The following is a 22,256-nucleotide window of genomic DNA, read 5'->3' as shown; positions in this document are numbered from 1 at the left end:
AGAAGGACATCCCTTTCCCGTTTCCATCCCTCTTCAGCACAGCTGTTTAACTGTAATTTTTCATGAATAGTTTATTATAGTGCAATTTCTAGTGTTTTAAAGGATTTTTTTAATGGTCCATAGTACCTGCCTTTCAACACCATGGCCAGTACTAATGGCATATTGGCCTTGCTGTTGTAAGCTAACTTGGATATTGAGCTTTGGAGTATAGCTTTTATTACTCTTTTCATTTGGATGTATAGCTTGTATTACTCTCTTCAAACGTTTGATGTTACTCATTATGTGAATGCCTATTGTCCTTAGACAAATTGAAACGTGTTCTTATGTAATTATTGAATAACATACTATTGAATTAAAAAGAAATAGAAAAAAGAACTTTGAGAAAGATCTGATAATTCTACTCTTCCATCCTACCCTAACCTCATAGTGAATTTTACATCCACCTTGCATTCTACACTGACCTCTGGTATAACCGAACTTCTCCCTTTCGCACCTCTTATGTTTTATTGCAATTAAGTACACTATATACATTTCTGCAAATGTGTGTAACCTTGCCACTCTCTCCTCTTTCATTATATATCAACATCCCATACACTCTATCAATGCAACCGTGTATACTATGTACATTTCAATAATTATAAATATGCAACTAGTAATAGTTGATGCATTCTGTAACCTGTTTAAGTCTGCAACTGGTAATATTTGAAGCATTCTGTCATCTGTTTAAGTCATGTTTGTGTTTTACAAGTTTGCAAAGAAATGCATAAATACATTAAACTAAATTGAGAAATATACACAGTGATCAGAAAAAACATTTGGAGTATCGATGCAGAACCTCAATAAAAGTAATACAGACAACTGTCAAGTTTCACAGGCAGAAACTGAACATGAATTCATGAGGACAAGGAGCTGGTAGCTGCATGCTCAAATCACAGGAATTTTGAGCTTTTATTTTTGAAAACCACAATAGGCGTGAAAATGCACATCCAATCATGAAACAGAAATAATGCTTGATCATTATAATCAGATACCTGGTGTGATGTTGATCTGAAGGTACAGAAACCATACAATCATTAAGTATCCAGCCAATCAAAAGGAAATTACAATTTGTGGAAAAAGTGTGATACAAGATGGCCGCAGATGTAACATATGCTTGCACCATAGCGGGGACTTTCCAATGTGCAAATACAGTGATTCTACACAATTCCTACCAAATCAAAATGCAGCACCTTAGATGTGTCTACAATTGCTGTTTCTGGGCAGGCAAGTCAATAAATACCACATGAGATGTCTTTTTGTGCAAGCCTTGTGTTACAAGCTGCTCAGCAGAGTACATTAGTTTACCTGAGGTCATGAGACCTTTAGACACGTCTTGCGGGGCTTGTCATTGAATATCACAAAACGTGAACAGGAGCAGATGGATTCCACATAAAATAAAACATGCTTTTACATTAGAATTGGAACAACACAATTGTCAACAGATTTCTATGCTTCATTAGTACTCCTAGAAAGACAAAATGTCAGGCATACTTTTTCTTTCTTAATTTATTTGTGAATTGTTTGATTTCATGACATCTTCAACACTTAATTCTCAGTACATTTCATTTTTTTCTAATGTTATATATTGCAATCAAATTTTCTGTCTTTCTTTCTCTTTGTTTTTTTATGATACTCAACACTTAAATGCTATCCATATTTTTCAGAACTGCAAAAATATCCACAGCTGTAATGTTTGTTACAGCACATTATTAGCTAACAGTTGGGACATGCCACAAAATATCTGGAATAAAGTAGATATATTTGCATTTTTACTTGTCTTAGTAAAACATGCTACACTGATTTTAATATTTCTCTATTCTTTTATATATGTCAGTATTACGATACCAAAGCAGATGTACTACTTTTGATTTATTTAGTAGTTTATGTCCGAGCAGCGAGAAGGTAGAGAAGAATATTTTCAGTGTCCATTTTCTTAATATTTAAAGCTAATTTCTGTTTTTTCAGTGGCAGCACCTGACTTGCTGGATCCTAAATCTGCCACTCACAACGCCAAGCCAAGACTCTCCTTTTCTACCAAGCCCATCGTGCTGTCTACTTTTGAAGACAGCGATATAGCAGCCAGTGTCATGAGATGGAAAACTGTGTCAACAATATTCCTGGTGGTAGTTCTGTACCTTATCATTGGAGCTACTGTTTTCAAAGCACTGGAACAACCACATGAGAGCTCACAGAGGACTACAATTCTCATTCAAAAGCACGCCTTTGTAGAGGAGCACGCATGTATCAACACCACCGAACTTGAGGTGCTCATCCAGGTAAATGAATGGAAACACAATGATGTTTCTACCATGCTATCCTATTCTGTTGGGTCTTCAGTGGTGGTAGTACAAGTTTGTCATGTGCCATAAAGGTATTTTTAGAGTTCATCTTATGCTATTTATAGAGACTCATTATGTTAAATTATACTGAAATGACTGCTCACAGCACAGACCCAGCTGCTGGTGGAGCAATTATTGGGTAAGAGGCTAGATGTGATAGTTTTCGGGATGATCAGGGGATTAACAATGGAGTTCATAGGAGTAACCCTAATGGAAATTGAAACTGACTGTATACAAATCATTTCTGTTAGCTCCACCTTGTGGAAACTGGTTTCGGATAGCCAATGATCTCCTTTGAGACGATTCTGGTTGAATCCTATTGTGTCAAGGAACTGGTTATTAGTGTCCTGTGGTGTTTAGTGGCTTCATTTGAGATGTTTTTTTATTCAGTTGTATTTGCCTTATGTTTTAGACTGTGAGTATTTGATCCAGTATCAAGCTCCCAAATGCATCAATTAGAAGTCATTTCTAATTTATCAGCTGCAATTCTTACCATAAGGGAGTTTTAAATAAGAAGATATCAGTATGCAGCTACTCAACTTCAGTCAAACATAGGGTCTTCAAGATAAATGCCATGGAGGCACACACCTTTTTGTCTATTCATGTCTTGTGAAATTCTGCAGTGTAGAGTGCACAGAACCAGCTAGAAAGAGTGAATGTGTATGAATAAAGGAGTAGATTTAGTATATAGACCATAAAAGGGACATCCATGACTGTGAGATGGAACAGTTCCAGGAAGTATGTATAAAGTAACCAGTTCATAAATTCATGATGTACAGCATAATGTGTGACATTTGATAGACTGTAATCTGTGAATGTTTCAATCTGGGTTACCTTGCCTTCATTTTCAATGGTTTCTTGTCTTTGTAAAACACCATTTAAAGCACCATGTGATTATGAAACCTGGTGTACTTTTCATGCTCATCTGGAGAGATTTCTGCCAAGTAAGATGTGTTGGGGTGCCACTTTCAATAAATCATTATGATCACAGGTCATCTCATCTGGTGAGGGATTAGGGAAGACGCAGTTGGGTTTGATGTTCATGGAGGAGCTGTCAATGCAGGAACGTGCCTTACTGTTGGGTCAGATAAATGTGCTGAACCTTGAAGCAAGATGTTTCCAAAATGTTCTGTGAAACCGACTGCTGTCAAGCGGTGTGGTAAACCTTTATGAAGCAAGCATTTCTTCGAACTATACTTTACTTCAGTGTCGAGTAGAGGGCACAATGAGGTGACACCTACATGGTCTGAGTACGTGTGCCAAGTTGTAAATGGTCACCTCCAATGCACTTGATTTTAACGGAGAGACTGAGAATATGAAGAGTTATTAGGCAACATGTTTTAGGTAAAATGGAAAACGATTACAAAAATTATAATTAAAAAATATACAAAATCCTAACCTGAAACATGTGCATATTATGTAGGGCACAGTGGTATGTTTTTTTTCACAAAAAGTATAGGTTTTAACATCTGCGTCTTCTAACAGACAATGTCTCAGGAGAGAAGTTTTGTGAATAAACCGAATGTACTTTTCACCCATGAAAGGGAGTACATGGCACACCGGTATCATCCGTTTACATTGAATCTGTTTACATTACATTAACCAAGCCTTACTTTATCTGCTGCAGAAGATTCATGTCAGTGGCGTAGATTGTCTTGGGAAGATTTAATGGAAACCTGAATGACAGATGAGCTTGTATTGTGTTTTGTGTCAATGATTGGACTATTCTTATGTAATGCCTGTGTTCATAGTAATAATTTCTAAATCAGTAAAGATGCAGTCTTACTGAATTTTCCAATCCTACATACTAAGATAGTATATTTTATTGCAGACTTCATTATGTGGCAATAGTTGAGATTTATATGTGTGTATTTTGGTTTTGCCTATAAAGCATGAACAATCGATGATTCCTAAACATGACTGAAAGAGGCCTACGTATACATTTATGCATGTAGGATACTTAAGTGTCAGCTATGTAGTAGATGCTACTTTTTTGTTGGCCATATGAATGATGATAAATTCACTGATTTCAATCTAATAATTATGAACATCATCAACAGAGGTCTGCATGGTGGTACTTCACAAAACACCTCTAAAGAGTCATAAATACCTTTCAATTCCCTTTGTGCATAATGGGATTGTATGACCCATTAGGTAGGTTAATATCATGTAAACAAAACTGAGTCTGTACATGTAAATGATCTCTGTAAGAAATCTGAGCCACAAACCAGTGGACCGCTGCACGAGGAGAGGTAGGTAGTAAAAGTGATGCATCATGAAGGGAGATGCAGGGCAAGGGAAAGAGAAGGAAGCCAGGAGGAGGGTGTACTTACAGTTGTGCGGCTGGTTGGTTAGTACAATGAGTAGGAAATTGCAGTTTACAGTAACATGGCACGATGCTTCCAGGACATATTCATTAGTTGATTGAGACCTTAGTGACTATGGATATGGACTGGAATCAAAAAGGTTTTTACAGTTGCAAAGCTTAAGGCATGCAACATTTTAAGCTTTGTGACCACAGAAACTCAACTCTCGATGCCCTTAAGGTATGAATCATAAATCTATCTAAGATTGCAAAACCATTGATTGACTAGTGACACTGCAAAAGAGGTGGTATCCTTTCTCAAAGTTCTGTGCTAGATAACTTTCACATTGTGAATGTGGGCTGCGGACACTGGATGATCAGGCAGTGGTTTAGGGTAGACTGCTTTATGCCTTACCCGGATGTTCTTTTGTATCATGCCATTCCATTTTTAACTGTCTGCCCTGTCCCTTTAAGTGGCAGGGGAACCAATGTCAGAATTTTGCAAATGTAGTTCCGTGGATAGGAGCATGCTGACCGTTGCAAGTCTCTGTTGTTGCATTGTAGGTGTTTGGTAGGGTATGGACCCTAGAGTTCACAAATCTTTACAAAACGCATTTATGCTCTGTGATTGTTAGTATAGCCATCATAGTGTCAAAATATTCAGAGAGGAAAAAAACCTATGTGATGCAACTTGAGGGCCCCAGACCTTTTGTTCTTGAAGGTCGTGGGTCATCATCTGGTTTTGGATAGAGAACAGAAGGAGCAGGCCTCACTAAAATGGAATTCCAGACCCTAAGTGGATAGCTTTAGGAGGCCTGGATTTTGTTCCTTCCTGTGCAAGACTGGCAATGCTGTTGCTTCAATTATTGCATGAGTCACTGGATGTCTTAGTATTGGTTGTAAATGAGGGAAACGTAAGTTGACCCACTTGTAGATACCACAACAGGTATTGAATGTAAAGGTGGTAGATCTATCTTAGCAGTGTTTCTTGTTCTTTACAGCAAAACAAACCCGGAACACCATATTTTGAGGTTCTTTTAAAGAGGTAGAAAACTGGAATCACTGTGTGTACTGCTGTCAGCCCTTGCAAGTGTTGGCCTCACAAAGTGAGAACCTCCTCTTCCATACCAGTATGAGGCTTACTCTTATTGGTTCTGTGCTCTGGGCACCTCCTGGTGTGACAGAAGCCTGTCTGGAAATGGTGAAGGCCAGCTTCAAAAGCAAGCTTACCAACGAGCTCTGTTACTATGCATTATCAGAGTTCCTGCTTGCCCTCTGTAAGTTATATTTGCTTTTTGATCCCCTCATATCTTAGATAGCTATAGGTATGTGTATGTGTGTCTATAATTACCACCCACAGCCTTCCTGCCAAAGATTTACTAGCAGGCCAACCGATCCCAAAGACTTGGTTTTTGAGGGGCACCATTTACACCATCACTCTGAGCAAGGGAAAGCTAATTACTGCTAGTGCAGGAGCAACAGCTTGACAGGACCAGATTTTAGGACTGTCCTACTTTGTGGCATACTGTGGTAATCTCCGGGGCTCTGGCGCGTGAGTGTGGCATGGATGGACGCGTGAGGTTGCCATGGTGTTGGGGGTTCGAGAATGGTGAGACGGGCAGCGGTGTCGGATGGGTAGGACATCCGTATGATGTTTCCTGGTTTGGAAATAAACCACCTTTTGTGGATAAACTATTGTGGATTTGGAGTCCCCCTTTAAATCTTACACTGACGATGAGGGGAAACTATGGAAAACCCACTGCTGGAAGGAAACTCCGACGTTTCAACAACGCGTCCACGTTGTCAATGAGTATCCCAACGGTCTGCCGGATCGCTTCTTCGTTGGTACGCTCCTCAACCTTGGATGTTGTTTTGAAAAAGGAAAACTGATGTTTTTCATTTTTTTTCACGCAAGTTATAACTTACCTTTAATGGGTTCCCTCGCGCATTCTAGTGTGCGCGTGCCTCCTCCAATTCCGGCTTGCTCTCGCTCTCGGAAATGTTTTCGAAGGACATATTCGACATCGTCCTCCTTCAAAGAGGTAGAAGAAGGACTGCTCACATTGCCTCCTACATATTCAACGTCATCCTCGTTCACGGAAATAAACGAAGGACCAGTCGCCCTTCATTTCTGTGTTGTTTTTTCACTTCTTTTCTTCTGCTTGTATTGACTTGAAGGCACTGTCTTCTTTTAGACAAATCATTTTTGTCTGCAGAGTTAAAGTTCTATATTGTTTTTAACACTTTTTTTTTTTGTTTTTGTTTTTTAAAGTATAAGGAATAAGGAAGGATCAATAAAGAATGTTATAGCGGTGTAAATTTCAAAAAGTTAATTGAACTTGACAACTTCCTAACAACATTTTGGGCATTTTCTTTTCAAGTATCTTCTCATCTGGGTATTACATTATGCAGAATGTTACAGCTCCTCCATTCTTCTTGGCACATCCGGGTGATCCCCCTATAAAGTGGGCAAAATGGAAAAAGGTATTTGAAAGGTATTCCAGAGTCTGTGGCACCTCTTTGAGTGCGGAAAGGAGAACGGCTCTATTAGTTCACTGTCTTGGAGCAGAAGGTCAAGAAGTGTTTGATCATCTCCCAGACGTACCGGACAACCAAACGCGGTGAACTTGAATGAACATGAAATATGCCTGAGGAAGTTAGACTTGCATTATTTGCCTAAAGTGAGTACCATTCTAGAAAGGTACTATTTTGGAAAGAGAGTTCAACATGAGGATGAATCAATAGAAAGCTATATTATTGATTTACGACACTTAGCGTCCTCTTGCAAGTTTGGCAAACTGACTGATGAGAGACTAAGGGATCAATTGATGCTTGGTTGCAATATTGAAAAGGTTCGTGATGAACTCTGGTTAAGGGATGAACCCTCGTTAGAGGAGGTTCTGAATGTAGCCAGGAAAATTGAACACTCATTAAAATGTGTGGCGATAATGAGAAATTCTTCTGATAAAGTGGGAAAGGAGCCCAACCAAGATGTTTTGTTGGTCAAACAGGAAAAGAAGAAAGATCAAAATTTATTCGCCTTCTCTGACAAAAAAGGAGCGGCGAAAAGGTGTTTCAGGTGTGATAGGGAAGGGCATTTTGCTAATGACAAGGTTTGTTCTGCCTTGAAAGGGATTTGTTCGTTTTGTAAGAAGAAAGGCCACTTTTCAGCAGCCTGCAGGGTAAAGAAAACCAGACAGGCAGTGAATGAGGTAGTCGTACGTAACAATGAGCAGGAGGATGACGCTGGACTGGGTTATGGGCAAATAATATTGCAAGTTGGGACTGGGAAAGGTCCTTCCGATTTTATTGACGTGAAAGGAAAGAAAACTAATGTTCTATTTGACTCTGGCGCAAAGATTACTATCATTGCAAACAAGTTTTATCAAGATCACTTGAAAGGGAAGGTCAACTTAATGAAACCAGACTTTAGGCCCTGTGCTTATGGTGGAGAGCCTATTGAGCTCCATGGCTACTTCATAGGTCTTATCGAGTATGAGAGGCGTTATACCACAGGGAACGTTTGTGTCAAAACAAGGGGATAGCATAATAAGATGGATGAATCAGAAGGATTTGGGTGTAATGTTAGACCCCAATAGCTCTCTGCCTATCATATTGAAAGAGAGGCTTGATGTTACATTCGTGAAGGAAGGGGAGGATGATGTGACTCTGCTGGACAGATCAAAGTCAGCGTTTCCTAATGTTTTTAGCAATGAACTAGGTTGTTTGAAAGGCTATAAACATAGGGTAAAATGATCTGTTTGTTGTAAAGTGCAGAATATTCCCTTGGCAGTTAGGCAAGAAGTGAAGTCTGAATTGGAGAAACTCGAAGAACAAGGGGTCATTGAGAAAGTGGAGGGTACACAGTGGTTGGCTCCAGTCGTAGTTGCCAGGAAAGCGAATGGGAGTATGGGATTGTGTGTTGACCTCAGGCAACTTAACAAAGGTGTGATTGTTGAGAAGTATCCTCTACCTAATATTTCTGAAATGTTGTTGATGCTAGGAGGGGAAAAGGTTTTTACCACTATTGATCTTGCCTCTGCTTACTACCAGATTGAGTTAGAAGAATCATCAAAATATCTCACTGCCTTTGTCACTTTGGTACTTTCAGATATAACAGGCTACCTTTTGGGTTAGTTTCAGCGGCTTCAGTTTTTCAGCATATCATGGAAAACCTGCTTGGTGGTGTAAGTGGTGTAGGGGTGTATCAGGATGATATACTGGTGTACGGTAAGGATGAAGTGGAACACTTGGAAAGAGTAAGGATGGTCCTTGAGAGGTTGCAGTAATGCAATCTCACTGTCAAGATTGCTAAGTGCAAGTTTAGTAGTCAAAATATTGATTATTTGGGCCACACTTTAACAGGGGTGAACTAATGCCCAAAGCAGAGTTGGTGGATACCATTCAGAACTTGGTACCTCCTGTAAACAAAGAATAACATATGAGGTTTTTGGGACTGGCAGAGTATTTCAGTAACTTTATTAGTAATTTTGCTGATGTTACTTTAAACTTACGACGCCTGTTAAAGAAAGGGGTTGAGTTTGAGTGGGATGCGGTGTGTGATAAGGAATTTATTGAACTGAATAGTAGATTGTCACTGTCTCCCAAGTTGAAATACTTTGATTCTAAGAAATGCTCAATTTTGAACACAGATGCAAGTTTAAAGGGGCTGGGGTGGTGCATCTTTATGGTGCGCTGAAACTTAAAAAATCTTTTTCATTAACCTATCGAAGGAACATTTAAAATATTATGTGAGGTATATTGACTCATTTATACATCCCTTCTCTCTAGATAGTGACTCTTTGGCAAGCCAACAAATTGAGGTAACATACTTTGTTAATCAGCTTACTCACTAACTCCCAGTTTTACAGACTGGCATGTAGGGCAGAAACGAAGGACTGCCTCTTCTGTCTGTTTTGCATAAGTTTCTATACTGTGGCCCAGCTGTGGCTGAGAGCCTTCATTTCTGTTTCCACAATTCGCTTCCTTGTGTTATTTGACATGCCACTCTTCGGTTTGCTTTCTTTGGTCAATTGGTGAATTGTTCTTGTGATGGAGTCTGGTTCTCTTCTGAAGGTGTGCCATATCCAGCTCTATTTTTTCTCATATTGATGGTATATTCAACATTTCTAATGGACAAATTCTAATAAACATGAAATTTACTATCGAAATATACTGTTATCCGAGTGCAATAGTCATAAACTGAATGATGATAACACTACTGTGGGTCTTTCTGGAGATGTTACTTTACCACTTGAAAACACTTGCCATCTCTCTTGAAGTAATTGAGAATCAATTTTAAGGTCCCTGTTACCAATGTCTGTAAGCATTTCATGGCTTTTTTATTAAAATATGGATTTAGGGATTCAAATGATAGGTTTGCTTCTGAGTCTCCTGGCAAAATGACTTTCGTCTCTCTGGGTCCAAAGGTGGGGCTGTGCCCCCCTGCCTTGATTATATCTTGATTGAGATTGAACACTGGTCAAGTGCAGATTTTCCTATATCCAAAAGAGTGAAGAGTGATAATCACCCAGTTGTATTGGTTATATCAGCCACGTGGAAAGAGTAATGAAGCTAGCTGCGTTTGTAACCAGTGAAAGAAAATGAGTCAAGTGCGGTGGCTTGAATCCAGTGCAGTGTTTTACCCCATATTAATAAGTGCAATGCTACTCATTTTATGTCTAGTGAAAGGGCCTTTTACAGGTACATAGAGTTTATGGTTGCTAGAGAAAGAAAGTGAGACCTGGATGCATAGGATGGTTTCATAAACAGTGTTGAATGCAAAGATTGATCTATTAAAAGTGTCAAATGCCAATGCAGTAGAGAGGATGCAAGAGGCAGCTGAGAATAAACCTTTCCTGAACATAATGCACAATCTGTATAGAAGGAATGGAAGATGTTTTTAATATAGCAACTATGATAAGGAGAATGAGTGAAATTTGAAAAGCCACTCACGAGTAGGATCAAAGAGTAGCAGAGTAACCCTAAGATAATATTACTACAGATAGCAGGTACTCTCAATGTTCTGCCTTGTACTCAGATCTAGGTTGATGCCTAATGATGGTAACATCATTGGGCAACCTGCCATTTCAGTAGATAAAATGTTTTGGCATTGAAAAAGACCAGTGCATGAGGTCCTGATTTTCTCCCACATAACATATGCATATAAGCAGCCCGGATTACATTTCTGTTTAACCATATATTGAGGGCTGAATAAGTATTTACTCTTGGAAAATATTGGTAGAGTCCCTGTCTAGGAAAAGGGAACAAGATGAAACCTATATTCTATTGCATGGTTTCTTTACTAGACATTATGAGGACATGTTTTGGGATAAAAACCTTGAAATTTATGATATTGCACCATCTAGTTTGCTAAGGATCTGTGACTCAATACAAGGCTGTGTTTAGATGAGGCACTGACTCTATAGAAATATTAACACTTTCCTTGCTAATAATGATGTATGTACTGCCAAAGAAAGTAAAGCAGTTTCTAGTGATTTTAGATTTATTAGTGACCTTCAATCATCTGGACAGGACCTACTCAGAACTATCCTTAGATAATTTATGTATAATACATGCCATGACTAAAGTTATTAAATTAACCAGTACCAATAGTGCCAAAGTAATATGTGAATCATAATGAAGCCTTTTACATCAACAAAGGTATCAGGCAGGCTTCCGGTTAAGCACCCTTGCAACCTTATATTTTTTCCAATGACTACTTTCCCATATGTTAACAGCAGCCACTTATGTGTTCTTATGAATGGATTTAAAATTCTGTGTTAATTGCATGATGATCGCTGGTTATAAAGAACATACAATTAAAAAAATTGTGCCTTCCTTAATTACTGTAATTGAGGACTATTTTGAGAATAATCAACTTTTCTCAATTTGACTAACCGCAAGATTTGTGTGAAGTGGAAACCTTATTCTGAGAAGTCTTTTCAGAATTAAGGGTGTGCCACTTGAGCAGGATTTCAAATTTAAAGGCCTTTCGGGTAAGCTTAAATAATTGTTGTAACTGGACAGCTTACAGTGAAACAGTTGGAAAAATTATGAAATATAGATCACTTGTATTGATCATGTATATTTTCAGAGTTGGTGGAGGCCACTTATCAATACAATTGACTAAGATAACATAGTATCTAGTGTTACATATTCAGCTACGACATGGTCACTGGAGAAGTTGAACCCCCTGGTTGTCCTGCCAAATATTTTGGTCACAGAACAGGTCCTCTGCCTTGGAATCAAGATGGAAATAACTGGAGTATAACATTAGTCAGAGTCTGACGATCCAAAGATCCTGTTGTTTAATTTCCTTAAGAAATATGTTAGGGGTAGCATGCATAAATAAATGTGCCACATTGAAAACTTTAGTCTTTTGGTATAACTTGTGGCTCTTAATCAGAAGATTTACAATACTTAATACTTAATGAGGCTTCTGGGGGAGGAATTGTTACCATAATTGATATTTGAAATGCATTCTTATATATGGGACAGTAATGTATCGAGCAGTTTTTAGAATGAACTCATCAGCAATCATCATGATACTAAAGAATTCAATAAGAGTTCAATATGATGCTTAGTTCAAAGCTGGTTGTTCAATGTTGCTACTATTAAATCTTGATTGATAGGGAGGATTGCCTTGATAACCCATTCCCTTTGATAGTTATACTTTATGCTATGTTTGGATTTCTTCAACTGGCAGGTGTCATTTGTCGTTATTGCAAACATTTGTTATAATAACACAGTGGAAGATGACATTCACCTCTCATATGTGTTCCCAATTTACATTGATTTGAGGGAATATTTGAGGGAAAACAGTTAAAACCACTTGTGGTGGATTATGGTATCACTGTTTATAAGGAAAGTCTTTAATTTTGTAATGTTTCAAGCATGAGGTTGACACAATTTGGACTGCGGACTACCTCTGGAGAGACTAGTATAGAAATCAGCACAAAAAAAAAACTGCCAGTACGGAAAATGCAAACCTTTTTTTCAAGATTTCTTAACACAGTCTTTCTTTTCACAGCCTATAGTACTAAGTTTCACTTTTAAACCATTAAAAGGACTACAAACACTTCATAACGCAGAAAACCTTAGACACTCCCTACCTGTGGTGTTAAGTCATTCTGCCATTTGCCAAAGTAACTTTGTAAGAGTTTTGCCTCTTTTTACAACATATAACTCCAGAACTGGGAGTGCATGTTTTATGACCTTGCCAACAGAAATATTTATATTTGTTTCTGTGAGGAAAGCAGAATGAAGGAAGATCATGGTTGAATAAACTGGGGGTTGCAAATCTGGAAGGACCTCAACTCTAGGCGATTTTTAGCACAGAATCCTTCACACATGGAAGTTAGGGCTAGATGTACAAAATTGTTATTTTGCAACTCCTAAATAGCAATTCTGTAGTACTCGCTATTTGTGAGTCACAAATTGGTGTGTACATACTCTCTGATCTTCTAATAGTGATTTCTACGTATTCTCATTCCCTATTAGGAAATCACTATTTAAGAATTCTCTAAATTAGAGGGTGTGGCCATCAGCCAGAAGCCTGACACACCTTCTGAAAGCAGGGAGTGACCCTGAAACACTGCTGCCAGCACAGGAGAGGATCAGCACACTACACCATAGCTGCAGAGGAAAGGAAGCTGGGAGCAGCAGGAAGAGGAAAGTTAAGTTCTCGTAGAGAGAGCTAGAGGTCCTCACAGAGGAGTGTGTGGAGAACCTGGACCAGCTATTTCAGAGGGCCTCCTTCTCAGTCCCTGAGACCCCAGAAGACCACCATCTGCAAGGGGATACTTGAGAAGGTCAACTCCCTGGGGGTGGCACAGAGGTACATGAGATACATAAGCAGTGGTATGCGCTCCTGAACCAAGGAGAAGCTGGTCAGCAGGATGGCAGAGGGACGTGGAACTGGAGGAGGACCATCAAAACACCCCGCCACTGACTGCCATGGAGACACTGATCAAGGGGACCCTCGAACTTGAGTGTCCCCGGAGTTGGAGAAATGGACACTTCCATCCCAGCAGGTGTCATCCATGGTAAGTCATCTCCTCCTATGTACCACCCAAACCATGAGGTTAGGCAATCCACATCACATGCAGCAAAGCATGAAATACTCCATTGAGGTGCTTGGGCCACCCAGGCAATGCATCATAGGAGTTGTAGTGCAATTCAGCATCTTGCTGCACTGAGTGCTCATAACCACACCAAACATATGTGCACATCACTAACATGTCATACACACATGCAGAAGAGTCATCACAACATTATAGTGCCAAAACATTAAACATTTAATGACAATAACTATGTACATATATGTTCCACAGACCTCAGCCCAGACTTCTCTGCACCTGTGGCAGCTGAAGGGGCTAGTGGGAGTGACATTGTTCCTGAACCCCCTACACCATCATCACCTCTGCCCTGCACATTAACACCAACAGCCAGGAGAGCCACCACCTCCCCACTGCCCACTTTTGATGACAGCTATGGCAACCAGTCAAATGTGAGGGAGCCCACCATAGCAGAGGCCAGGTCAGTGAGAAGGCTCCCTCAGATCATGCCAGAAGTGGCTGATATCCCGTCCATCTATGGTGGCCTATAAAGTTCAATCATGAGTACACACAGCCTGCAGAGTAAGAAGATTGGCGCTGTTGGTAGGGAGCCGCAGCACCTGACAAAGACCGTGGAGAGGGGGCAGGAGCACTGACAATCAGCTATGGAGTGTGAGCACCAGGTGCAGTGGATGTGCCACAGGCAGTACATTTCCTGACTAGAAACCTTCACCAGGTTTATCAACCGTTTGGCAAATGTCACAGTAACCCTGGGCAGGCATACAGTCAATAGTCAGACTGACATGTCCCACTGCTGCCAGGAAGTTGCTCATGGGCCAGTGCAGACCATGACTGCCCTGGAAAACATTTAAATACACAACCTGTGCATCCCCACCATTCACCAACCACCTGAGAGCAAGGAGGGATCCAGCGTCAGTGGTGTGTCTGTTCAGTAACCGTGCACACTTGGGTGTACACACCACCATCTCTTGTCTTGGTTTGTTTGGCACATATTTTACCCTGTTACATTTGTTGGTTCAGTTGTGGTAGCCACCTGAATAAAAGGTGCTCTTTCAGTGGTGGTGAGTTCCCTCCTGCTGCCCATGTAGTGGCTGTAGGTCATTGTCTGAGTCATCATCCGAGTCAGGCTCAATGGTGAAGTTGTGCAGTCCCCTCCTCATTTGCAATGTTTTGCAGGATGGCACAGGTCACTTTAATTTTGGAGCATGTGTCCGGGCGTAGAGAAGTGCCCATGCCGGCCTTGTGGATGATGAAAAAGCGTGACTTTAGGATGCCAAATGTCGGGTCAATGAGTGAATGTGTTGTCTTGTGTGCCCTGTTGTATCATCTCTCACTTGGTGTCCTCGGGGTCAGGTAAGGTGTGGGGAGCCAGGGCACTGTCACCTTAAGAGCATGAGAGGGGAAACCATTAGATCATATCACACACACACTCCTGACCAGTGCGCACATCTCCAAATTCTACCTGTTCCAGTCAGTTGTGTATTCCACTGTGGCAGAACATGAAGGAGTAGTGGGTACTACCTAGGTATCTGCCCACAAGGTCAGCGATAACACAGGGGGTGTCACACTCCACCTGCACATTCAGTGAGTGTGTACTCTTCCTGTTCCTGTAGATCTATTCTGCACCTGAAGGGGGCATATGGCAATATATGTGCCATCGGCACGGCCAACTACATTGGGGAATTGTGCTACACTGTAGAAATCCAATGTTGTCTGCTGTAATTGGGGGTATCGGGTAAATATATGTATTGGTGTAGCTTCCAACCATCACGTCGAGGGACTTGTAGAAAAACCTGGGAAAGACACTTTGTGACACCCCTGCCACTGCTATGACTGTCTGGTATCTCCCAGATGCTAGGAGTTGTAGGCAACACAATACCTGCGCATGGGGAGGTATAACGTTGTTCTGAAGTGTTGAAGCCTGTAGCTGGGGTCGCAATTCATCTATCAAATAAAGTATGGCCTGACTACTCAGTCTGTACCTGTCTATGATCTCCTCCTATGTCTGGTTAAAAAGGGTGACCCTCACCCTAAATATCTTCTCCTGTCTCCTCATGTTCATGTTCCTCACAGCCAGAATCCTTATCCTCCTCGCCAGGATGTCTAATGCCACTATTCTGAAAGTGGCAGATGCATTTTGGGGACATGGTTACCACCTGTACTGAGTCAGTGGTAATTATATTTCTTAGAAGACCATTTATGACTAGTTGAAAGTAGGAAATCCTTCGTACATGCAGTTGCAATCCGCAAATAGTAAAACGATATATTTGCGATTTCCTGTTTTGCCAATTTCCAAAAATGAAATTTCTACATGGTAGGAATCGCATTTTGCAAACAAGTTCTTGGCATTCATACATACTGAATGCCAGTTGTATTTCTTAATGGCCCGAAATAGCGATTCGTCCTTAAGAAATGCAAATTGATTTTGTACATCTGGTCCTTAGTTCATTAGTTTCCTTTTGATGTTACTCATAATTCCTCACGCAGAATCCTATTCCACAAACCACTCCCAGAAACTTTTGTCTGTTGGTTGACAATATGAACAGAAAAATATGCCAGAAAGAGATAAAGATTAAGACAAAGCGAGAGTAATAATGAGAAAGAGGGAGAGAATGAGAGCGAGAGTAAAATAAATGATGATGATGAGACAGGAATGTCCCTTGCTTGGTGGACAGATTGGTCCCCCTGAAATAAGTGACATGACTCTATGTGATAATTCACTTTCTGTTGACCCAACTGACATGATCCGGCATGTGCACTGTGGAATAGGCCCCTACTTGCTAAGAAGATGTATACCCCTGCCATGAGAGACATAACTGTATGTGAAACTGTGAATCTAACTTTATGATGGCCCAGTTGACTGGGTGGCCCAAGCACCTCAATGGAGTATTTCCTGCTTTGCTGCATGTGATGTGGATTGCCTAACCTCATGGTTTGGGTGGTACATAAGAGGAGATGACTTACCATGGATGACACCTGCTGGGATTGCCCATGGTTTGAAATAGCATGAGTAGGATGGAATACAGATACCCCAAATAATCGAAATTAACTGCCTGCATTACTGGAACAGAAGGGAGAAGCACCAGATACTGAAGTGTGAGAGGATAAAAACAGAGATACACTTAGAAATTCTATGGGAATGTTTTAGAAAGAGATTGCTGATAAGTCTTTCTTGAACACTGTAATTTTGCTGATGGTAGGTTAAGGGGGGCCACTAGATTTCATTGTTAAGGGTAAAGAGATTTCTAGGCACAGCCTTTCATTTTGTCTTTCCCTGATTGCTGCTTCAAGTTGGGTAAATACAACCAGCTATAGAGTCTTCATTTTTCTTTGTGCCAATTCTTGGACACTCTTGTTTGGAGCTATCATCATCACGATCTGCTGTGAATTGCAGCCACAAAATTAAATTTGAAGAGGAACCACTCCAAATTGTAACTTTCTCAAAATCCCCTGTAAAAAAAAAGACTAACGGTGGGACCCAAGATACCCCATTTCCAGTTTCAACTTTGTGTTGTCCAAGGAATGAAGGTCTCCCCATTGTACCTAAAGAGCTAGTATCTGGCTGATACTCCCATAGGTGAGAAGACATCAGCTCAAATCTGTGCAACTTTCTGGAGAACTGTTGGTCTGTCTAGCATCTAGTAGCCTGCTTGTCCGCTCAGAGAGAAAGAATAGTGCATGATCTTCTAGGAGGAGAGGCCCAGCTATGTTTGTGGCATGTAGAGCACCCAGAAAAGCTGCCTTTGTACTAGGAATGTTCCTTTAACTGATGCAAGCTTGATTGAGGTCACCTAGCCTCCTCGTGTGGTTCATGTGTTGAACTGTGCGACATCACAGCGTGCCACCTGGCATCACAACCATAGAAAAAAAAGGGGATAGGGGTTACACTATTGACCGTATTTAACCTGGATAAAAACAGTTAAATGTAAAAGGTGTGGTTAATAGTGGCGAAAGATAATATCGCCATTAATATGTCAGTGAATACCTGAATTAGTCACTGGAAAAAACAATCAATTTTTAGAACTAATTTAATTATACATCATCAGAATAGTGCAATAGCCTAGCAATAAATAGGTAAATCATCCAATACATAGAGACATCAGTCTGCTTTAAATAACATAGAACACATATAAGTACACAACACAGACAAACAAAAATAATTGTTAAGCGATTTTAGTTAATTGAGATTATAGTCCAATCTTCCTTAGAATCCAAAAAGGAGTGGTTGTAATCTCCAGTCTATAAGACAAACCACATAGGAGATAGTTGCAAAGCGGCACACATCAGGGAGATATTTCTGTCCATTTTTTTATAGCAGATGTGTTCCACAAAATTCTTATTGGTGATTCAAGCAACCCCTCCTGTACAAAAAGGTTGACGCATTTCGGCCCCTGTTAGTTAGTGCACTGTTCCGTGACCGAGGACCCTTTTCCCGGTCTTGTACTATAGCTGATGCCCCATTTTCCAGCACTGCTTGCCCTGACGAAGGGCTTGTTCCCTCTGCACCGGCCACCCTAATGGAGCACGGTTTTCTTTCGAGTGGGTCACTAAGGGCCTGTTTATCGGTTTTGTGCACCGGTTGGAATGCCAACCGGTTTCATGCATGCGTTTAGTGCCCTGAGTAGAGTTAGCTGAATTGGATTTGACCCAGTCTTAAAGAACACACAAGCTAGTGTCGCTACGCGCAGCTCGTAGTTTTTGCAGGCGTACTTCCCAGTATCTACAGGGTTATTGAAGTGTTAATTCTGCTGTAATACTTCTCTCTCCTACGGTCCTGGGGAGGCCCGCAACTAACACATCATATACTCCACATTACTTATGCTGTACAGTACAGTAACAAATATTGGACGATAACACACTATGGCACTGTGTAGTGGTAGAAAAAAATAGTTTTATAGATGTATACCTTTTGAAAAATGTTTATGGAGTACCATGGTACTACTGCAATACTATCTAGGAAGTACTGCGGTACTAGTAAAATGCAAAAATGTTTCCAATAATAAATTACATTTTACATAATATAGGGAGGCTCTTGCAGGAATCCTTGGATGTATAAAGAGGAAAAGAAAATCACATCTGTTGTATAAGACATCATTTTAGTTTGAAAGGAAGATATGGTTTCCATAGGTGGTGAAATAGACTCCATCTGGACAATATAGGGCTGCTTCGGAAAATGTAATACTTGAATGTAAAATAGAGGACATTCTGTGATCTTGCAGAAATACAGACTGTCTTTTTTACATCTGGTGAGTTTTTTTCAGACGTTGCAGCTTTTAGAGAAGATCTCTTTCCCTTTTATCTCTGACAAGTGCTGGAAAACACAAAATGTGTTTTGGGACTTAGAGGCATTAACTTTGAAAATGTGTCCTTCATTTCTGTTTCTAGTCTCATTCCTGCTAAGAGTCCAATATGATTTCTACCACAGTGGATGATCATAAAGTGTGGATGTTCACATGCTCTAAAAGAGGAAACTAGAGGGAGTAACTGATGCCATCTTGAACCTCCTTCCCCCATCCAGGTAATCTCCCCTCCTTTCAAATCGAAATGCCTTTCAAAATAGGCTTTCTTTGCATGTTCTCTGGTGAAAAAATCAAGTTATGACCGACAACCTAAACACGAAAAACAATCATTTAAAAAACCCAAACACAAATAACTTGCTCCTGTACTCACATACAAGAGTAAGGAATAGTCAACCACAGAAACAAATATATGTAAGTTTATATCATTGACCAGTATGAAAAGACTTTACATTCACAAGTTTTGAAAGGTAGCAATGATTGGGTAACATGAATTTTTGGGGTATAAATGTAGCACATTACCACCAACTTCTGCAATGATCTGGAGAAGTTCACCATGTTGTACAAAACCTTTTAAAATACACACCTCTGATCACATGATGATAAAAACCAATACATAAATACATAAGAGACAGAATAAATAAGTAAAGTTGTATACCGCTGTCTTCTCACAGGAGCACACCTATAGAAACAGCCTCTTATTACTACTAAATATATAGTTTACATCACATGACACTGAAAACCCAAAAAAAATAATAGATAAAACATGCTATGAAGAGGTTTTCCTCATCTCAAACAAAGCCCAATACTAACAAATGACAGTAACCACCAATGCCATTTTGGTCACTGTTGGAAAGCAATACAACTCTACTACATCTACACACAGATTACAGTGAATATGTAGTACAAACATAATCAATTACATCTACATCTTTCTACATTAAAGAGGTATTGAGCTTCCTTTCATATTGTTTTCACACTAAATGAATAATATAATTGCACTTTGTTACCAACTGTATTACAACCATAAGTAAGAAAAAACATTTTTCCATATACTTTTGCTTACAGATCTACTTACATTTAACAAAATGCTTACAAATCAATACCTCAGGAAATCGACACTCTAGAACAGGGAGGGAAAATTGAAAAACATGCTAATCACAGACAAGGGTTGCCTACTCAAAAATACTACTATAAGTAGTAAAAATGTTTATGCTAAACAATTGCCAAACAAACATCTGTCCACAGTAATGCATTGTGGAAATGATCATGTGATACATATTCCAAAAAAATGTACTTATACAAGAAGAGACAAGCTTAGGAATATAATAGCAAAGCTCTTTAAAAAATAGTGTATTTAGCAATCTCCTTCAAACACTTCCATTTATTAGGAAAACAAACAATTACAATATAAATGATATATTCAACCTATTGTGGATGAAGCATTTGTTGTCAAAATAAAAATGTTCATTTTAATTATCAATTGCATCACAAAATACTCTAATGGACTTCAGCAATTACCACATAGATATTCTGTAATTGCAGGACAAAATTGCAGGAGTATTAAATAAGATTTGCATTTGTTTCCAAAAAAACCACAATATAGCAAGAAAGTTGAGATTATTGATTGTGTGAGAATGAGACAAAAATAGCATAGAGAAATGTATTTCTGTATATATGGAAGAAAATCTGATGTTTATGGAACTAGATAATCCACAATTACTCTGTAGGAAAATTTGACCATGACTGTATGCCTTCATGTGAGATTCACAACAATTTAGAAATGTATCAAATGCCATCACAAATAAGCCAACTGAATTTATATGAAAGCATTTTAATTCAAACTGTACATCATTTTTAAACTAATGTTTGATTACAACCAGAATCTGGAATTTGCCAGTCACATGAATTAGTATGGTCATTCAAAGGCAATGTTGTTTTCTCCAATTAGATTTTATCAAAAACATAAACACCCTTGGGGATACAGCACAAAGTAGAAGAACCTTTAGTGACTTTGGTCCATGGAGAACCTACAGAGAATAGAAAAAATTGGCAACAACTAATATTCATAGACAAAGTTGAGAAAGGTATACATAGACTACAAATATTTGGACATTTCTAATGTCATCTCTTCTAACTACTTGTCCTTTGACAAAGAAATTGAAAGTGGACAATTTCAACCAATTGACCTGGAAGAAGCTGAAAAATAGATGAATATTAGAGTATACACCCACTACAATCAAGAGAAATAATGGGTGATGCTTTATAACTTATCAGTTAGCTAGCGGAAAGCTTATTAGTGTCTGTGAAAAAACTTTAGAAGACAAATGTTATCCACATTTGTTCCCCATTGGAAAAGGTAGATGATGTGATGATCATCCTGTACAAATTTCAGCATCAGAGTACTGAACAACCAGATTATATTTTGAGGAGTAACACTTTTATCAAGTCATTCCTTAAATGTTCACACTCCTGTATGAAAGTAAACTTTCATTCACTTCATATGCAGTTGTACATGGTATGCTCACTGGAACTGGGTTTAATAATATTGCAGCACAGGATTTTATTGAAAAGGTGCACAACATAGATGAGAATCGGGAATATAACTTGGTTAACATTATGCCATGTCAGTGAGTAACAAATGAATATTGGTTTAGAAGACATGGGGAACTGTATGTATGCTGAATGGTTTAGGACCAGTGACTTGATTTATTATTTTTTGTTGTACAGAATACGCATGGGACACCTTATATCAATTTCTACAAGAAGCAAATGGTTATATTTCAGATATTCACACCAAAACTAACTAGTGCTAAGGTATGTTCCTTAGATCCTGCTGATCTGTGCAGAGATTTCAACCTCAAATGTCAAAAAGTGCTTCAATACTTAACCAACAAAAAGAATAATCCATTTGGAAAGGTACCTGATTTCTTTTGAAGAAAAGAGCATCAAGCAAGAGGCGCACTACCTATTTATATGAGCCTGTGTATCAGAGATATACCTAAGCTTGTATAAGACTCTGATGAGTCTGTTCTACATTTTATTAAACATTATGTCACTCGCAATATATCAAAGATCGAGCACAATGAGAATCATTTTGAAAAACTGTTGCACTATCACAATGTCTACCAGTAGCTCCCAGACAACTTCAGAGTAGTTCATAGCCCTGAGTTCATTTTTAAATAAGCACAGGGCC

General features: G+C 39.3%; 1 protein-coding gene across 2 annotated transcripts in view; it reads left to right on the top strand.

Annotated features, from left to right (window-relative positions):
• Window positions 1-22,256, top strand: part of KCNK2 (potassium two pore domain channel subfamily K member 2) — a 417,482-nt gene that overhangs the window by 68,669 nt on the left and 326,557 nt on the right. For both annotated transcript variants that reach the window (XM_069233893.1, XM_069233894.1), the window contains exon 2: window positions 2,005-2,315. In XM_069233893.1, coding sequence (XP_069089994.1) covers window positions 2,005-2,315 — 311 coding nt within the window. The remainder of the gene's footprint in view (window positions 1-2,004; window positions 2,316-22,256) is intronic.

This window comes from Pleurodeles waltl, chromosome 5 (assembly GCF_031143425.1).
Source record: "Pleurodeles waltl isolate 20211129_DDA chromosome 5, aPleWal1.hap1.20221129, whole genome shotgun sequence".
Taxonomy (NCBI): Eukaryota; Metazoa; Chordata; class Amphibia; order Caudata; family Salamandridae; genus Pleurodeles; species Pleurodeles waltl.
This window is presented reverse-complemented; position numbering and strand designations above follow the sequence as displayed.